At 39.9% G+C, this 20425-nt stretch overlaps 1 protein-coding gene across 1 annotated transcript in view; it reads right to left on the bottom strand.

Moving 5' to 3' along the window:
• Window positions 1–17588, bottom strand: part of ACSS3 (acyl-CoA synthetase short chain family member 3) — a 113446-nt gene extending 95858 nt beyond the window's left edge. The window contains exons 1-2 of the mRNA XM_032768209.2: window positions 17508–17588; window positions 5011–5199 (exon numbers count right to left, since the gene is read on the bottom strand). Coding sequence (XP_032624100.2) covers window positions 5011–5178 — 168 coding nt within the window. The 5' untranslated portion in view covers window positions 5179–5199; window positions 17508–17588. The remainder of the gene's footprint in view (window positions 1–5010; window positions 5200–17507) is intronic.
• Window positions 17589–20425: the final 2837 nt, after the last annotated feature.

Genomic DNA, 20425 nt, shown 5'->3' with positions numbered 1-20425 from the left:
AGGGCGGGGGGGCAGGAGGGAAGACTAATCTTTACATAGTTTTACTAGCCGGACTAGCTGCCACTGTGTGGGCATATAATCCATATGAGATAGGACTAAGGAAGAGTTGCAGTTAAGTATTCTGTAACATTCTACATAAAAGCAGATAAATCATACTTAAGGCTATGATTTTGTCAGAGAGATTGCAGAAGTCACAGAATCCGTGAGACCTCTGTGATTTCAGCCCACAGAGGCTGGGAGCTGCGGGGTCCCCCCACCACCAGCAGTGGCCGGGAGTTATGGGTACTCACACTGCCTGAGGTAGCGGGGGCCCCCTGCAGCTCCAAGCCACCACGGGCAGTAGGGACCTGCCCTGCAGCTCCTGGCCTCTGCAGACAGTAGTCTTGTTCAGAATAAATCAGGCCCCTTATTTTTGTTTTTTTCCACCAAAAACCTCTGGAAAATTCCTGTATTTTGAAAAATCCAATAATTGTATTTTTCCAGTTTCTACTCTGACTTTGTCCCTGCTTGAATTCTCTGGACACGGCTCAGTCCTTGGAGACCCCACAGACTTCCTCAGCATGCCCGCGCAGGGAAGGTTAAATTGCTCTGTTGGTGGCTGCTGCCACTGCACAGTGACGGAGTGAGACAGGCAGGGAGCCTGACAAGACAACCAACTGCTGCACAAATAGGCCACAAGGAACAAGAGGCTGCACTCATGAGCAGTGGCCCCCCTCCTGGCCAGCTCCCTCAGGAATGTAAAGCGCCTCCCTTCCCCCATCCCCACCTCCAACATAAAAACAGCCATACTGGGTCAGACCAAAGGTCCATGTAACCCACTATCCTGTCCTCTGACAAGGACCAATGCCAAATGCTTCAGAGGAAATGAATGGAAGAGCCAATCACCTACTGATCCATGCCAAGACATCCACTCCCAGCTTCTGGCAGTCAGAGGCTAGAGAGACCCAGAGCATGGGATTGCATCCTTGACTATTCTGGCTAATAGCCATTGACAGACCTATCCTCCACGAACTTATCTAATGCTTTTTTGAACCTGGTTATAGCTCACAATATCCCTTGGCAACAAGTTCCACAGTTTGACTGTGTGTTATGTGAAGAGGTAATTCCTTTTGTTTATTTCAAACCATAAGTGCCCCTGTGAATAGCTGGGCCTCAAAACCCCCTCCCTGTGCCTGCTCCTCCCCATGAGTGCCTGGGCACTCCCCGTCCCTGTAATAGCCCCTGTGAGTCGGTAGGCATTACCACCTGGAGAGGAGCCCCAAGTCACAGAGTCCCTTCCACTTCACTTGCGAGACATAGCCTGCTCCTGGGTCAGGAACAGGTCACTCCAGTCCCCCTGTGGCCTGGTGGAGCAAAGCTGAGCAACTCATGGTGCAAGGAGGAGAGCAGTCGCAACTCCCTACTGCTGCTGGTAGGTCTGTGTATCAGTGTGAGGTAACCAGCAGAAGGACAGGCTAGCCTAGTGGTTGGAAAAAGTCTCAAGCCTAGTGGTCAGGCATCAGGACCAATGTTAGACCCTGGGACTAGGGTCAGAGGCAGAGGCAGAGGCAGAAGCTGGAGCCAAGGGTTAAACCAAAAGTCAGAAGCTGGAGAAAGCAGGAAAGCAGGCAAAGAGGGGTTCAAGGTAGTGGCAGAATTGAGGCAAGGCTGAGTGCAAGGCAGGAAGATAATACAGAAGCAGTCACACTGACAGACATGAGCACTGAGCAGCCAGCGAACTGCTTTTGTCCTAAAAGCTGGCCTACTGGCCTCTCCAGCCAATCAGGGAATGGGGCCAGTCAGGCAGCCTGCTGCAGCACAGCTGTACTGACGAGGTTGCCTAGAGACTACTCTGCTGCAGGCCGTGATTGCTGACATTCAGTGACCAGAATCTGCTCTCTACTAGCACCCAGCCCCTGTGCCCCTAGCTGTGACAGGAAAGATGATGATTTTGAGACATGAGTTTTGTTCAAGTACTGTTTTTGGTCTGTTCTTTTAAGTGTCCATCAGGTGATAGCACTCCATTTTTGGAAGAAGCTTCTCTGAGACACAGTGATGATCCCATTTCATGCTAAAATGGGTTGAAAATGAAAAACTGCATCTGAATGTCTACACTGCAATTAAACACACTCTTAGCCGGAGTGAGCTGACATGGGCCAGCTATGGGTATTTAATTGCAATGTAGACATACCTCAAGAGGCTTCAGTGATTTAAAGCACAGCATCTATAAGCTGTACATCCGACCACATCATATTTGAAGCGTCCTTGCAGTTTTCGTTTTACATTTTTCAAAGTATTAAAATAATATGCTTAAACAAATAGTGTGTTTAGATCTAACAGACATTTAATGGCCATCAGAAAAAAGTATCTTATTTCAGTGTAGTGAAGTATATATATGCTCCACTTCAAGTGAGATGAGGTTATAACAAATGCCTGTACTCCCATTCCATATCACTTCATCTCAGTTGACTTATGTCTATAGCACAGTTAATATCTGAGAAGACTAACAATCATCATGGTCCATGCAGCATTTCCAGAGCTATTTAAAATTCAAGACAAATTAAGGCAAGCTGGTACCGTATCTGTACTTTTCTATATCCAACAGAAAGTTCTTGTTATTTCTTATATTTGGGGTCTTATGATAAGATTTAAATTGTGAACTTTCTCCCAAAAGAACTTCTCACGGATTGATCTCTGTTCCAAAGATGCAACTCTTTCTAGCATATCATACCAACATGAGGTTTGGTACTTCAATGTTCAAAAAGCACAAATTATAGTACTAACTGGGGCAATTGCTAAAGAATATCTTACTGACTTTGAGTTGAGCACAGTGCCATTTACTACACAATTATTTAAATGCATACGCTTTAAAATAGTCAATATAATTTATACTAAATTTTTAAAAAGCTGTACAGAGTTCTGAAATCTGGACAAATCTTGAAATTTCAGTATGAATGTGGCTCACTTCATCTTACCCTTTGATTTCATTACACATCACTTTGTTCAACATGCAAGCTAGCTAAAGAAAAATTCATCAAGAGAATAAAACATAGGTCAATTAGATTCGCCTTTCAAGTTTAAAACAAATGACAGCATAATCTAGCACAGAACCCACGGCATGCAGCTCTTAGTTCTATGCCTGCTTTGCCACAGACTTGCTGTGTGGCCTTGGAAAAATCACTTAACCTCCCTCTCTGTTTCCTCATCTGTAAAATAGGGATAATTATATACTGTGTTCTCTTTCTGAGAGAAGGACCATTAGGATTAATTAGCTAATATTTGCAAAGTACTATGAAAATGAAAAATGCTAGCTCTGTGCTATTACATAAATTGACCTTAAGGTTTTACACTCCTACTTGGTTCCTTTCACTACATGATTTTGCCAATCAGTAGCATCTGAGGCTTAAAATTCATTCCTCTAGCTTGCTGAAAAAGCATAAATAAAATTTCGAGAAATTGTTGCGATTTCCCCTTCTCTTTTCCAGCTGTAATTCCCACAAAATAAATCATCAGAATTTTAAAAAAATAGAGCAGCACTATTCATTTCTAATAGAAATTGCGAGGTATTACTTACAGTATATAGTGTCAGACATGCATAATACTTTATAACCATATAGAGTACTTGAACATAATCTGCAGCAGAATAGCTCAGAACATAATATGGACAGATGGAAAACAAACAAAAGGTAGAGGTACAAGGTTGGCAGTTTGCAGAATCTTAGACAATTAAGGAAAGGCTGGGTGAAAAGTGGGTTTCAAGCCAAAATTCTGAAGTGTAGAATGGTTACCACAGTGGAGGATGTTTGTGTCATAAGTAGATAGGTAAGGGTTAATTTTCTTTTACCTGTAAAGGGTGAACAAAGGGGGAACCAAACACCTGACCAGAGGACCAATCAGACCTGGATTTTTTTTAAAAAGTCTGGGAGGGAACTGGAAACTCGGGGACTTTTTGTTTTCCTCGGCTGTGAGTAAACAAGCTTTTCTTCTAACTCCATCTTCTTTCAAATATTCTACTATCAAGTGTGAGTACAAAGGAAACAAAGTAATAGGCTGTTATGTACTTTGGTTTGTAATTACATGTGTGTTGATTTTGCTGGACTGGTTTAATTGGGCTATCTTTTAAATCAGACTGTTTATTCCTATTTTCTTATAAGCCATATCCCTGTATTGAGTTTCTTAATGCAGAGTTTTTGTTATATGTAAGTTCTTTCTTTTTATATAAAGTTTTCTTTTTAAAACTTGTGGGAGTTTCTTTTCCTAGTGAGGCAAAGGGGAGAGGAATTTCTGTGCCCGGAGCTCTGTCTACCTCTGTGTGACAGGCTAGGGGGAGGGGAGCCCATGCTCTGTGGTTTACTTTCCTATTGTCCCAGGGCGGGAACAAGCTACGGGGAAAAAGTTATAGGGGAAAGAGGGAGAATCAACTCTGTTCTCTGGTGTTTAAGGCTTGTCTCTTTGTGGAAGACGGAGACAGGTTTTCTTGGTATTGTGATGTAAAGAGATTACATCAACTCCCTCAGGTTGCTCAGAGCAGAACGGCTGAGAGGGAGGGGGGAGGGAAGGTAGATAATTCCCTTGCCGGTAAGACTCAGACTTCTGAGTCTTGGGGGTCTTTCCAGGGGAAGTTGGGGAGGCCAGAAAGGGGGTCCCCCAAGGAATATTTGGGGAACCCGGGCTGATAGGAGCCAAAATTCTATCTGGTGGCAGCGAGATAAGAGCCAAGCTGGGTATAAGCTTGGGGGGAGAATCATAGTAAGCACCCAGATTTTGGACGCTAAGGTTCCGATTTGGGACAGACACTTACCACAGTTTGTTCTAAGCATAGAGAGCAGCATGATAAAAAGTCATACTTTTAAAGGTCAAAAAGTTAAAACTCAGTACTGCCATAAAAATATAACATTCTGCATAAATATGTCTGCATTTTGCTACTATGTACTGTCAACAAAACAGGGCTATTTACCATAAAGAGGAAATATAACAATCAATTATTTTCTATAATTTATGATGAGCTTTGTTTTTCTGAATGTTTGTTACCTTTGCATGATCAATGCGACTAGAAAGCTCTTTAGATGCAAATCCACCAAAAATGAGGCTATGTATGGCTCCTATTCTTGCGCATGCCAGCATGGTATACATTGTCTGTGGAATCATGGGCATGTAGATAACAACACAATCTCCTTTCTTCACACCGTATTTCACCATAACATCAGCTAACTTGGAGACCTGTATAGGCAAAATTTTCAAGTTAACGATAAAGAGATGTATAGAGCAAGCACCTCAATAAACAGATTAATTGCTTTTCCAGTTTAGGTGGCATCTCACAAAAAGAAACACAGTCAATATTAGATAATAACTGGACAACATACTTGACCATTTTATCATTGATCTTGCCATGAATCACTGGTACGGTTTACTTAAAAATTAATGCTGCTTATCACTTTAAGCACCGGAATGCTACATAAAATTAAAGTTCCAGTACAAGGTCAATGAATTTAGTCCTGATTAGAAAAAAAAATAGAGAATGCAGCAGCATCTTCTGTAAAGTTGAAAAAGCTGATAAAAAATATCAGCATTAGTGGCTTTACAAAGTAGACCAAAGAAAAAATACTCGAGCGATTTCATTTTAATTAGCTATTGATATTGCTGTTACAATTAACTAAAAAAATTCTATGTAAGACATACAAAATAAGACCACGTTTGCAGGCCAGGTTTTTTTTACTGAACTAAACAGATATGAAAAAAGCCAGGAAAGTATCAGAATTGTTCATAATCCAAGTTTCATTAAAACATAGCAAAGTCGGGCACAGGTCAATAGAGGAGATACCAAATGTTTTCCTAATTTTCTGTATTCTCTAATTTCTAAATCCTTTGGATAAGAGTTCTTCCACATTGTGTCTGTCCCAACATCCTTGTGATCCATTTAATTTCAGAGATCACTTTTTCCTCCCCCCTCCAGATTATTTAGGCATGTAGACAGGTTTAACAGATTGAGCATCAGACTGAAAGTCGGGCCCTCCTAAAAACTAATTCTGACCCTGCCAGTGACTCGTACGTTCATGAGCAAATTATTTACCCTTGTGAGGCACATAGTACTGAGAGGTTATAGTAAGTATTCATGTTTACACAATTCTTTGTACAGTATAAAAGAAACAATTAAGTGTTAGGTATTCGTTATCCCCAGCTACAAGGATCATTGAGGATAATTAATATAATATGCTAACCAGAAACAGGTAGGCATCTTTATCTTGGTTCATTGGTTTTAATTTTTTTTTAATTAACTTTAGTGGTTAATCTTGAAAGAAATGTCTCCATCATTCTAAATATAACTAACTCCACACCATTAATACACTGTGAAAATCGGGATGCACTATTAAAGAGCAATGCAGTTGCTGGCACTGATAAATGTATGATAACTGGTAAGAACATAAGAATAGCAATATTTGATCAGACCAACGATCCATCTAGCTCAGTATCTTGTTTTCTGACCACAGGGCAATTATCCAATGATCCATCTCCTGTCATCCAGTCCCAGCTTCCAGCAGTCAGAAGTTTAAGGACAGCCATAGCATGAGGATGAGTCCCCTAATCATCGTGGCCAATAGCCATTGATGAACCTATCCTCCACAAACTGATCTAATTCTTTTTTGAAACCAGTTATATTTTCAGTCTTCACATTATCCCCTACGATGAGTACTACAGGTTGACTGTGTATTGTGTTAAGTACTTCCATTTTGTTTTTAATCTGCTGCCAATTAATTTAATTAACAGATCCTTGGTTCTTTTGCCTTGCAAATGGGTAATATCACTATCCTATTCACCTTCGCTAAAGCATTCATGATTTTATAGACTATCATACTCCCTCCTCTCTTAATCATCTCTTTTCAATGTTGAACAGTCCCAGCCTTGTTCCATATATCTAATCATTGTTGTTGCCCTTCTCTGTACCTTTTCCAATTCTAATATTTTTTGAGATGGGGAGACCAGAACTGCCTGTAGTATTCAAGGTGTGGATGTACCATAGATTTATATAGAGGCCTTATAATATTTTGTCTTATTATCCACCCTTCTCCTAATGATTCCAAACACGGTTAGCTTTTTTGACTGCTATAACACATTTTCAGAGAACTACGGATGATGACGCCAAGATCTTTCTTGAGTAGTAACAGCTAATTTAGTTGTGATTATGTTTTCCAATGTGCATTATTCTGCATTTACCAACTCTGAATTTCACCTGCCATTTTGCTAGCCAAATAATTGGGTATTCAGAGAAGATTTTAGGTGGGACTCTTGGGAAAAGTAATTATAGGTGGATTTGTCTAATACTTTCCATTATAAGACCACATTTTCAGTTGCTTACAACTATGCCACAATGTAACTGTAAAACAAGGATAATACCACCCGCTCACCTCACATGGGGTTTTGTGAAGATTAATCCTTGTAATCAATGCTTGAGAAGCACTTATTCTATGGGAATGAGTACAATAAAACAGCCCAAGAGGCTATTAATAACATTTAATTAATGGTTCTGTATTCAGTGCGGGGGTTAGGTGGTGTGTGGTACAAAAATATAGGCCTACGCACTGCATGAGGATAAAAAGAAATATCAACTAATTATCCAATTAGTAAGCAGGATGCATCCTGACGTAGGGGTTCTGTGCAAAATAAAGCCTGTGATCTTGTCATTAAAGACTATCGTAATGCACACACAGCCTTAATTCCAGCATTTCCTACCTTTTGAGTGCTTGATTTTTCAACCTTAAAAGCCTTTCAACATAGGTTTTTATATGTAAAAAATTACAATCTAGACAATTTTGGACCTTTATTGAAGCACTGTAGAGCACAAACCTATGAAAAGGAGAAGAGGGCATGTCATAGCAGGAATCCCACCATATTTGCCACATGTACCCAGTTATGTTTGGTCTGCACCCTCTGGAGAGATGACTGTTACTGAAGGCAGTAGACTACGACAGTACCTGTATGCCTCAGCCATACTATAGCTGGTCCCTGAGCTGTTGCATAGCAGCACAACTGTGAGAATACTCTTTGCACCCTCTCTCTCTCATCCCCTCCCCCCAGCCCAAACGCAGCCAGAGTTTAGGTCACAATATCCACAGAAGCATTTTACTTGACTGTAGAAGCCTAGAAAAATGCAGAACTCGATGGAGCAGGCTTATTTGGCTCTGAAGATTGCTTGAATGATTCAGGATTGCCATATCAATCACTCTTTTTAAAAGAAAAAAAGAACTGGGTAAAATGACATGTTCATTTCTTTATTAAAAGTTCTGAAGAAGTTTTCCCATATCCTTTTTATCTCAGATTTGTTTGATGTTTCATGCAGGGAAAGCTTAAATCGTAAGAATGAGATCTCCAATCCTAGTCTGGATTCACTCTGAATATGAACATTAGACTATAACACGTGCACCAATTCTGAAAGAACTCCTTGCAACTATGCAGATCACCATCTCTATTATGAATCTAACCTTAGAACTATACTCATATCTGTATGTATACTAATCTTTTAACCAATACACTCACTCTCTTCTTTTTTAATAAATTTTAATTTAGTTAATAAGAATTGGCTGTAAGCATGTATTTGGGTAAGATCTGAAATATTCATTAACCTGGGAGGTACTGTGTCCAATCCTTTGGGATTGGTAGAACTTTCTTATACGATGTAAAAGACGTTCAGTAATCCTCGTCATATTAGACTTCGGCATCTAGGTGGAGGTCTAAGGCTGGGTTATTTTAAGGGAACTATGTGGCTGGCTTCTGGATAACCAGAGAGGTATTACAGAAGCTGTTTTATGCTGTCTTGCAAAATCTAAGTATTAGAATATTCACCAGCTTTGGGGATTGTCTGCCCCATTCTTTGCAATTCACCCTAATTGAGTGACCTCGGTTGGCTCCCACAACTCTGGTCACACCCTCCTGGAAGTGGTGAAATACTGGGTTTTGTCAAGATCCGCTGTGGGCACTGTGCTAGTTGTTCCTTTCTTGGGGCAGCTGGGGCTGGGAAGGAATTTTTTCCCTCACTGCCAGATTGACCAAGGCAAAGTAGGGATTTTATGCCTAAAGTGGATTCTGGGGGGCTTAGTGGAGTGAACATGAAACTGGAATTAAGCTATGATGTCGCAATCCATGGCGGATATCCAGAGCAGTTATACAATAGAGAAGGGACACAGTGATCAGATAAAATGGATTGGTAAAGGATTTAAAGGCAGTATTCTTTAAAGCAGCAGAAACACTGAGGAGGGGGTTGGAGGTTACTATGACTGGTATTTCAAGGGGTCAGTCCCCCTGAAACCTCATTTGAGATGGGAGAGGAGAGATGACGAGGTCACAGCAGCAGGTTGGCTGGGGGCCAGGATGGCTAAGTGGGAGGGCTCATGGAAGCCCCTGGGTATATGGTGAAATGATTATGGAATTACCGGCACTGTCAACTTATCTGCTGGGTACTCCCAAACATTTAAAAATAAAGTTGAGACTTAATTAAAACCACATCCAGTTTCTCCTATCCTTCTTCAGGCTTAGCCAGACAATGCAGTTTAGTTGATGTCCTAAAGGTTAGGAAATAAATCCTGAACAGAAGTGGCAAGTTTTATATTTCTTCAAGGCATCACTCAATTTTTACATCAAGACAGCGAAACTATGAATAAGGCTAGTTTCTAGTGGCACTTTTATCTCTCCCTTAGCTTTTTTCCCCTTACTTCTTCCTATCAGTACCTTAGTACTGGGCAGATATTTTTGACCGTTTCTAACACACACGAGATAAAACTTCTTGTCTTCATTTCCGTTCCTCTCTCTTTTCTGATTCAAGACTCTCAATCTCAGTATAAAAATATTCAACTGTTTAATCCATTAATCTTTCCATAGCAAGGCTCTTACCAAATCTTTTTACTAGATACTAAAATCTTTAGTCTATGGTGCTGGCATCTGTCACTTTAATGACAACTCACCTTCCAAAATAGGCTTTAAGGGGCTCCCAGTGGTTATTACATCTTGCTACTGCCTGGCAGAGACTGAGCCACCCTGTTCCACCTTGTCATATTAGTTGAAGCTCGTCTGCATCACAGCAGTACTGGTATTGCTTGTACGCATCTTTTTGTTTTGTGCTACCATTACAATAATGAAAAATGTCCAGATCTTCTGCAGGTTTTGAGACTGCTTAAACAGCATCCTTCACTGAAGGATGTGCAATGTGAGAAACACAAGGCAGACAGTACACAGACATAAGTGCTGGAACTAGAGGTGCTGTCACACACCCTGGGTTGAAGTGGTTTCCATTATATACAATGTTTACCGTTTGGTTCAATGACTCTCATCACCTCTACTATAAAAATTGTTTAGCACCACATACATGGAATTGACTGCTGTTTTATCTGACTTTAAAACATTGTTGTTATTTTTTCCTATCATGAAAAAGTCAGAAGATCACTAATGCTGAAGTACTTTTTTTGCCAAGCCATTGCAGAATATGGATTACCGACTGACTGCATCTGAAGGTTAACAAAAAAACAAAAAAACACCCACACACAGCCACTCAAGTTCACGTTTCCCAATTCAAACATTGCAAAAGAATTTCCAGGTGGGTGAACAAAAGCCCACTGCAATAATAAAAGCACTTTCCAACCACCATTCTGAATGGGAAACAAGCCCAAACACTGTAATGGCGGACGACAGTAATGATGTTTGCAATGGCAAGGAGGTTTGCAGTATCACTAGGTACTTTCATCAGACTCAAAGTTGTGAGAACAGACCTCTTGCCCATTCAAATATTTAATATAGTAAATGCAGAAAATCTGTTAATTACAATAAATTCTGGGTTTTTTGCTAACCACCACATTCCATGGGAGAATGTTACTTGTTTCTCTTCTGACTCTGCCAATGTCATGATAGGAAAAAATAACTCTGTTTTAAGTCGGATAAAACAGCAGTCAAGTTATATGAAAAAATTACCACTAACAGATAACATTCTTCAGGCGTTGAGATTGCTACATCTGCCTAATAACTGCATTATGATGAAGACACAATTCTTAATCTACTGACATGATTTCCATCTGCAATGAAATCTGAGGGTGAAAAAACAAACAATTATGTATGAGTGGAACCAGTATCAAGTAGGGTCTGAACTGCCTGATTTCCATCCGGGGTAACAAAACTTAATGAGTGGAGGGAGGGGGACAAGTCCTGGATCTTAACAAAATGGAGACACAAGAAAAGCGGTATCCAGCTCTTTCGAAACTGATTGCTATGTTTCTGATTTTCCCTTATGATCAGGCTAGAGTGGAGCATGTATTCTCCCTAATGCAGAGAAACACAACCATTTTTGATCTAGAATGTGCAGCAAAGTCTTATCTATTTTACTTGTAACAAAAACAAATGTTCTGGCCTACTATGAACTGACACCTTCCCAACAGCTACCAGAAATTGCTAAATGCACAGCACTCCAGCAGATGCTGTCATACCAATCACTGTCATTGTAACTTTAAACTAAGATGCATAGCAACACGGGGATGACAACAACAGGTAGGGTTTTTAAAAAGTTGTTGGTAAAGCATTTTCGTATGCAGTAATATTGTAGGAGCAGGATTTAATAATGTCCCATAAGAATTAATGTATGATTTGATTTCATCCTGTCAGCCACCCTTTTTGAATAGCAGAAAGGAATGACAGACCAGAACAATCCTTATGACTGATTTTTGGTCACCCTTTTGTTTTAGGATAAGTTATAATGTCTGCTATGGTTTCCTATATGTATTACAAATTAGGCATTCTAGTTAAATATATATTTCTTTGTTTTTAAGGTTTAAAACGTAAGAGACAGGATTTTGTATTGTGTCTATGTTAAGGAGATTAGAGGAACATTGAAAGCCTGGGCCACAATGTAAATGGTTTTGATTATAAGATTTAGCAAATCTTAATTTACAATGCCTTTTCTTACTCAACATAAAAATTGCTGTATACCTTTAACTGTAAAAGATTGTGTGAATGAGGAATGTATGCATCAGGAAAAGAAGAAGGTGTGAAGGCCATTGTTAAAGCCAAATGGTTAAGGAAGAAGGAGTGAAGCGACTTAAGGACACCATCAATTTGCCTCCATAATGAAGGAAGGGCAGACCGATGACCCTGAGGTGAAGGCTGGCAGCCCTAAGGACAACTGATTAAATCTAAACCAGGACAGAATGACCCTCTCCGAGGTGTATTGAATGTTTATACCAATTAAAAACCAGTCAGAAACTAAGGCTATGGCTACACTTGAAACTTTAAAGCGCTGCCGCGGCAGCGCTTTAAAGTGTGAGTGTGGTCGCAGTGCCAGCGCCAGGGCTCTCCCAGCGCTGCACGTAAACCACCTCCTCATCAGCTGTAGCTTGCAGCGCTAGGAGCCGCACTCCCAGCGCTGCGGCACTGTTTACACTGACGCTCTACAGCGCTGTATCTTGCAGCACTCATGGGGGTGTTTTTTTCACACCTCTGAGCAAGAAAGCTGCAGCGCTGTAAAGCGCCAGTGTAGCCAAGGCCTAACTCAGCAAAATCCATCGATTTCAACAGAGAAAAAAGGACTAAGAACAGGATGCTTTGCCATGGGTTTTGGGTTCATCTTGCCACAGTCCAGAAGCATCAGATCGCGACCAACAGAGCCCGGCTCCCCTCTGCGACCAATCTGACTGGCCACTAGATTTATCCAGACTCTGGACTGGTAACTATAAACATCAACTGGCAGGAAAGAGAGAGTGTGAGTGACTGTGTGTGTGAGAGAGACTGAAAAGCATATGCTAACTGCTGTATTTTCAATAAATGCAGCGTTTTTGCCTTCTCCTCTACAAAAGATCCCGTGTGCTTTGTATAGCATAACAATATCATTTTTGTGAAGAGCTCTGACCTGTTGGAAATTAAATAAGCCACTAATGAGGTTTATAAACCAACTGTCTATATAAATATAAGTTTATTTATGTTTGCCAAAAAAAAATAGTAACTTGATTTATATACCAAATCTCTTGATTTTTGAGACCGGGGGGGCGGGGTGTTGGTAACACTGCATAATGGGTCAAAATGGGGAAAGGATTTGTTTTTCATTATAAGTTTATTGTTAAAATATTGTCCTTTTGTAAGAAATACAACGGGAGTAAAATACAATGCAAGATAAAACAAACAAAACAAATACAAAAAGATAGCATGCATAAAACAGAATATTTCAGGGAAATCAGGTATTACAAAATACTCAACTCAACAGCTTCAAAAAGGCTTAGCAGTAGACTAAGTATTTTTATAAACTGTAGTGTATATTAATCTGACATTCTCTCCTTCACACGACAGAAGAGCATGAAAATGTGTAAATTAGAACACATGCATAAGCTGTACAGAATTCAAAGACAATATTTAGACAGGACTCTACTACAGACAGCATTCCATGACCTGCTGACTTCAGAGTGTGTTTGGTTACATACTTGGGCTGGTTAACTAGTGCTCCCTGTTAACTTGGTTTGTTAGAAAGAGGAGAAAATGTAGAGAGAGGATGTTTAAGTTAATTTGTGCAGCTCTCTCATTCTTTATAATACTATTATTTATTACTACTGTTCTCTCCCAAAGCTATTATTAGACCTGGACAGAATACACAGCCACAAACCTAGGAAACTGAACATGAGTTTCAGGTTCCAAAAGGTAAAGAGCTGCATTTCAAATGATTTTTCAAAGTAAATTACTGCAAAGGGGGTATACTGGACAGGATTTACACAGGGATATTACATCATTAAGATAGCTATTTAAAAACAAACGAGACATACTTTATCAATAAATGCTGAAGTACATGAATAGCTGCATCACAACACTATAGTGCAGGAGTCCCCAGTGTGATGCCTGCAGGTGCCATGCGCCTGCATCCTGGCCGGCGGATGCTCGACCGCCACCACGGTCCTTCGTCTGGCACCCACCAGATGAAAAAGGTTGGGGACCACTGCTATAGTGTATGTTGGTTAAAAAATCTTGAAAGTCAATCAATAAAAATGAAGGGTTTCTGCAGATCTCATTACAGGGTTAAAGAAGTGCTGTGATGTGTACTAATGTTTGCAACTACACAGTTTTTCCTTTCCTAAAGCCAGTAACAGAAAACTCACAAACTGGACTATTTTAATGTGAGTACATTATACATTTGTAAACATATTCACACATTTAAGAACACTACACACAATTATGCTGTAAATATCTTTTTCCATGGAACAATTTCACTGCAACAGTGACCTGAATTGCACTTTGGACACTGCAATCATTAAGACAATATGGGAGTCTCATTCTACCTCACTGAAGTTTACTTTAGAGTTCAGCACAGCTGATAAAGATAATTGAACAAAACAAAATGGCTAAAACATAGTACTGGAACACGAAATCCAGTTTGATTACCAATTGCTGTATACAAATCTGCACATTAACTACAGAATTTATTAATCAGACATTAGCATCCACACTGTCGAAGTACTTTCCTCACTTAAATAAATGTACCATAATATTTAAAACTCTTACAATAGAGGTTTTATCAGGGGCTGACTGGCCAAAGCAAGGATGCTATGCTATAAATATAGGCCACAGTGGACATGAATTCTCCCAAATATGGAGCCTACCTTCAGATCCTCAACCAGCCTCTTTTCTAGGGTAGATGCAGCCTTTTCTCACTATCTGGTAAGTGGCCTGTATTTTTAACTAAGGGAGAGAATTCAAATTTGTTCCTAGCTAGGTAAAAATATAGGTCATTTGCCAGACAGGTCAGGATGCTTTCAGCACTCCAAGCACTCAGGGGCCATCCATCTTAGGTTCAAAGAAAACAAAAACAAACACAAACGAACAAGATTCTAAGAACATACACACCTTTTTAAAAAGTGAACGAACCTACTGCCATAGTACAATCTAGATATTACTCATACCTACGGTGATGAATCGGAGTTATACCTGTAAACATAAATTCAAGGTGTTGTCAAGCTGTCTGGAGTAGCTCACGACTGTGATTGCCAACCTCAGGGGAGATAGTTGTCAGTTCTATTCTTAGATTTCACCAACCGAGAAACAAGCGTGAACTCAAGAACTACAGCAGCCTAACCATGGAGTCATAGCCTTGGATACTCTAATCTATCTTGCCATGGAAAACTTGCTTTTGTGATAGATGATCCCTTATACCAAAAATCACAAAAATAATCAGGTTATTCCCAGTTCCAAAGGAGCTGTCACTTATCCCATGTCAATTTCACCTTATACCTTACACTAAAGACAACACCTGTAGACAATCCTGTGATAAATTAGACTTATTTACAAGGTTGAAGCAGATAAACATAGACACATAAATGAGTTACAGTCTTAGATTCAAACACTAATAGAAACTGCTGTAATATGCAAGCTCTATTTATCCTTTAGGGCAAATCCAAGCTAAGTAGTTTGGGGATCCCTTGCTTCTGCTTAGAAATTCCAAATTTCAAGAAGCGTGTTGATATAAATCCTTCAGGTCAGGGATTTTTATTTTTTATTCCCTTCCCACAGTGTTCAAACTGTGCTGGGATGAGTGATTTTGTCCATCTCCTTTTCATGAGTCTAGGGGGAGCAATCAAAGTCTGATATCCCATAATGGTTTGTCCGGTGTCTATGGGCCTTCTGTTTTGGGCAGGAGATGACACCTCAAGTGGTAAACTAACATTTCACACTTGTTAATGCTTCTCTCCTCACTGTGGGTTTCCTAGCAACCACTTTTATAGTTACAAAGAAAATATTTACATATTACTTTATAAACACGTGATACAGATAGTATAAGTGAGATTAATGCATGCAGCAACTCACAAGGATTTCATAAAATCCAAAACTAATATCTCTCGATAAATCTAATACCCATTTTAACAATACTAACACACAGGTCAGCCAGACTGGCTTCCAGCAATGCATTTGTCAGTGTTCAGTGAGATCTAGGGTCCTTCGTATGAGCTGCCACCTGGTCTGCCGGTGCCACAGTTGTTTTATGAAAAACACCCAAGTCATGAGTGCTTATATGTATACAGACCCACTGTTGCCAACAGGCCCTGTGGCTGGTATGCTGGTATGCAGCAGATAGAAACAATAAAAGGTGTCTAAGACAATGATTCTATTGAGGTGCAAACACTAGGGACAATGAATGAGCTGCCGCTTTAGAAATGCAGTTTAGTTGACTCCTCTGAAGGGAGCAGCACTGGAAACTTCCAGGAGCAGAACAAAAAAGAGAGCAGGTCACCAAGTAGTGTTTAAAAAACCAACAACACAGGGAAAGAATAGGGCTCACATCACAGGAGCGGAATAAGGGGTTCCAAGAGGGAGAGACCACCCATTACATAATTGCCTGCATGAGGGGACACCATAACTCCCAGGGTACAGTTTGATCCCCAAGGATTTCCAAGGGAAAAGTGTGATAGAAAGGGATGTGTGTAACATTTATTGTTTTGTATAATCTCTTTCACTTTCCATGACTAAGTATAAGACAGCATAAAGAGTGTGTTAAGAGTGTACAAAGTGTCTGTGTGCTAAATGCTTCACAACTAATGCATGCCCCTGAGGCAGACTGTAAACTAGAAACTTCACTCCTTTTGGGTGGAGTTCTGGGAAATGGGGGTGTTTAAGTACCGGCGAGTCTAAACAGCCAGCACTATGCCATGGGCTAGGCAAGTGGAGAGCAGATTCCGACTCTCAAAAGGGGGTGCCAGCCAGATAGAAGATCTGTGCCCTGAGAGTGCACTTAAGAGTCTCTGATATCAGGGCAATGGCTGAACACCATACAGGCTTCACGGATCCAGCACAACAGAGGCTTGTATTCCTCTCACAGCAGTCCAAGTGGATGAAAAGGAGAGACCCTCACTATGACACCTACTAGTTGAACTTGGAACACAGATATTTTCTGCATATGTACAGCTCTGTGGCACCATACACATCTCCATGTGCATATGCCAATTTTCACCAATTATTCCATGTTAACTGATTTACTAGGTAAACACATGAAAAAACCTTCACTTCCCTGATGATCTAGAATTTGGTGGATGAGGCACATTTTAGGAGTTCTGTCCTTTTAATGTTTAAATTCTAATTATGATGTTTTGTTGGTGTATTGGGTCAAGATATACGCTTTTCTTTTCATAAGCTTATTGCTATCACTACTAGAAAAGTAGTTTTGTTGACGACAGTAAGTTAATTTACTTATACTGTTTTTCTTTAAGATGGACTATGGAAGTGGTTGGGGGTGAGGGGGAAGAGAGAGAAAGAAATCTAAGACGTTGACAAAACAGGACAGCAGCTGTTTGGCCTAAATAACCAGTGGAGAAGAGAAGCGAGAGAAACAATGCACTATTGAGTAAAATTAGTGAGGTTTATAAATCAGAATAGAAAAACAACTAAAGAATAAAATGCAATTTGAAAGGCAAGATATCATATGGCTATGTTATTTCTAATTCACACATTTCAGTAATATCTGTGTATCACGTAATGAGACATTATTTTCTATCTGTTTCTAGAAAACAGGATTCTATCATCAACCTTACCTGTTCAAGAACTTCTTTGTAAGTGATAGCCTGTTTAGTGTTTGTTACAGGACTATCATAGATAATAGCAATCTTGTCTGCATGTCCACTCTCAACATGACGATCTACAGCATTATAACAAATATTCAGTTCTCCATCCACAAACCTAAAAGAAAAAAAAAGTACAATATTAGATAATAGTCTTTCCAAACTAACTAGACTAATCTATGGGGAGGAGAGAGAACATTCAGTCAGACAACTGATGAAACACTGTCTTCAAATTACAAGGTCCCTGCTTTTAGATTACTTATATTACCAACTTACGTTGGTATAACTACGTTGTTCAGGGGTGTGGAAAATCCATACCATAAGCAATATAGTTATACTGACCTAACCCCCAGCATAAACAGCATGTGTTGGTAGGAGGGCTTCTCCCACCGAAATAGCTTCTGCCGCTCAGGGAGATGGAGTATCTACACCAGTGGTCCCTAACCTTTTTTGTCTGGTGGGCACCAGACAACTAGCCATGAAGGACTGTGGCGGCAGACAAGCATCTGCCAAAATTCCACCTACAAGCGGCAACGTCAATGGGCGTCGCCACCGAAAAGCCGCCGACAAGTAGCATCATCCAGAGACATCGCTGCTGAAATACTGCCGAAAATCAGCGGCGCCGCCTCTGGATGACGCAACTTGTTGGTGCCATTTTAGCGGATGCTCATCCACCGCCCAGTACGCGGGCGCACATAGAGGCCCCGGCGGGTGCCGTGGCACCCATGGACACCACGTTGGGGACCCCAGATCTACGCCAATGGGAGAAGGTCTCCTTTTGGCATAGGTAGCATCTTCAAGCGCTACAGAAGCACAGCTGCAACTCTGTAAGTACAGACAAACCCCAAATCAAAAAGAATGTGCTCAAAAATGGGTAAACGAGGCTATTAACTGGTTAGTAAAATGCTGTACTTTAACTGTATAAAGACTAGGAATCTGCAAACAGAACTGTCATTGATTAAAAACTGTTTCACAAACTTGGGATTTGTTTTTGTTGTAATTTTACACAGAAAAGATTGTTCAAAATGTAGTATGATGCTGAAATACAAAAATATACAGAAGTGGTGTATTCAAAAGGACATAACTTCAAAAGTAGACAAACATCAAAAAATGTACGTCAAAGAAGAGCTTTGAATTTTAGTCCTATTCCCCTGCCTGCCATCTCCCCAGCGATGGTCCCCTTTGTGTGACTTGGCTTGTATATCCCTCTCCCCATCTGTGCACATACCCCAATACAAGAATGAAAGATGAACAGCTAACAGAGCAGAAGGAAAGCATTTATAAACCCCGTGATCCCATGAGGATGCTCTAGACAGTACCAGGGTGAAACTGCCCCATAGGAGGAGAGGGGTTTACAGTGGCATACCTTTGCCAGAACACCCTTGGTTGGGTACTGCACTGGACACAACTCAGACTCAACAATTAGGTCCATTATGAGCAAGAAAAGAAAAGATTAGAGTCCCTGTTCCCCCAATAAAAAGACTGATTTAAACAATATTTGCATGCATGTAACATCTTTCATCACAGGTTCACAACTATTAAATCTAATCCAGGTTGGTAATGACCTGGAGATACCACCTAAAGACCGTTCAGTTCCCTACCTGAAACAAGTTTGATTTTAATTTTGTTCTTTGTGCATTCCACAGAAAAACAGCATCACAATTAGCACCCTATTCTATTCCTGGCAGATTCAATATAAAGAAAAAGGACAGAGTGGGTATGGAGACTGAAATACCCTTTACCCCTAGAAATGGTTCCTCCAAATTATCATAAATATTGTTACCAGGGTAATGTCAGGTAGTCTGTGAATAATGAACTTCTGTCTCCAGGCTTATTAGACCAACAGCTTTCACACGTATAAAACTAACTCCCCCTCCTTAGTCCTAAACTAGTCTGCCTTTCCATCTGCAAAACAAGCCTAGTTTTAAGGATGTATGTGTTCTTAACCCAATTACAATTAAACTGAATACATTAGACTTACATTCACATTGCAATAAGGATACATTTTAAAACACACAAAAATAATTAAATGACAGAGAAAGCTAAAATGAAAAACAAAAAATATGTTTGTAACCTTTTTTTAAAAAAAAAAATTGTTTTTTTCTGATGTGATTATAACATTGCAAGAGACTGAATCCAGACTTGGAGGTTCAACTTCCCAGCTGATGTTTAACCTACTGTTGACAACTTTTCTTGTTGCTTTTGATAAGAGTTTAGGTTACATCACTATGCTGAGAGCAAAGCAAACAAGATACTTTCACTTTCTGTGCCTTTTGCATTAGCACAATGCAACAATGTATGGATTTTAAACCCTGAAGAAATATGTTTACATATAAGTAACGTTAGTTCATTTTTTAAATTTCACAAAACTTTTTCTAATTAAAGTTGTGGAAAGCCTTTTATTTAAAAAAATTAAAACTCTGTTTTAGAACGAGCCAGCTTTTATTCAGATTTGTTACCTATCTGAATACATTTACTTTAAAAAAATTATATAAATGTTCTGATTCCATAGCTATTTCTTGATGAGTTCAGCATAAACTTGTAAGTTTGTCTACACTACAGACCTTACAGAGGCATACCTGTACCGCTGCAACTGTGCCGCTCCAGTGACAGGCATTCCATAACCTCCCCTGGAAGCCTATTCCTGTGCTTAGCTATACTTATTAGGAAGAATGTTTTAACTTTATCTAACCTACATCTCTCTTGCTGAAAATCAAGCTGATTACTTCTTGTACTACCTTCACTAGACATGGAGAACAAATTTATCACAGTTCTCTTCGCAATAGCCCTTAACATAGTTGAAGACTCATCAGATCTCCCCTGAATCTTTTCCCCGAAGATTAAAAATGCTTGGTTTTGTTTTGTTTCCTCATAGGTCAAGTAGATATCAT

Source organism: Chelonoidis abingdonii, chromosome 1 (assembly GCF_003597395.2).
Source record: "Chelonoidis abingdonii isolate Lonesome George chromosome 1, CheloAbing_2.0, whole genome shotgun sequence".
Taxonomy (NCBI): domain Eukaryota; kingdom Metazoa; phylum Chordata; order Testudines; family Testudinidae; genus Chelonoidis; species Chelonoidis abingdonii.
This window is presented reverse-complemented; position numbering and strand designations above follow the sequence as displayed.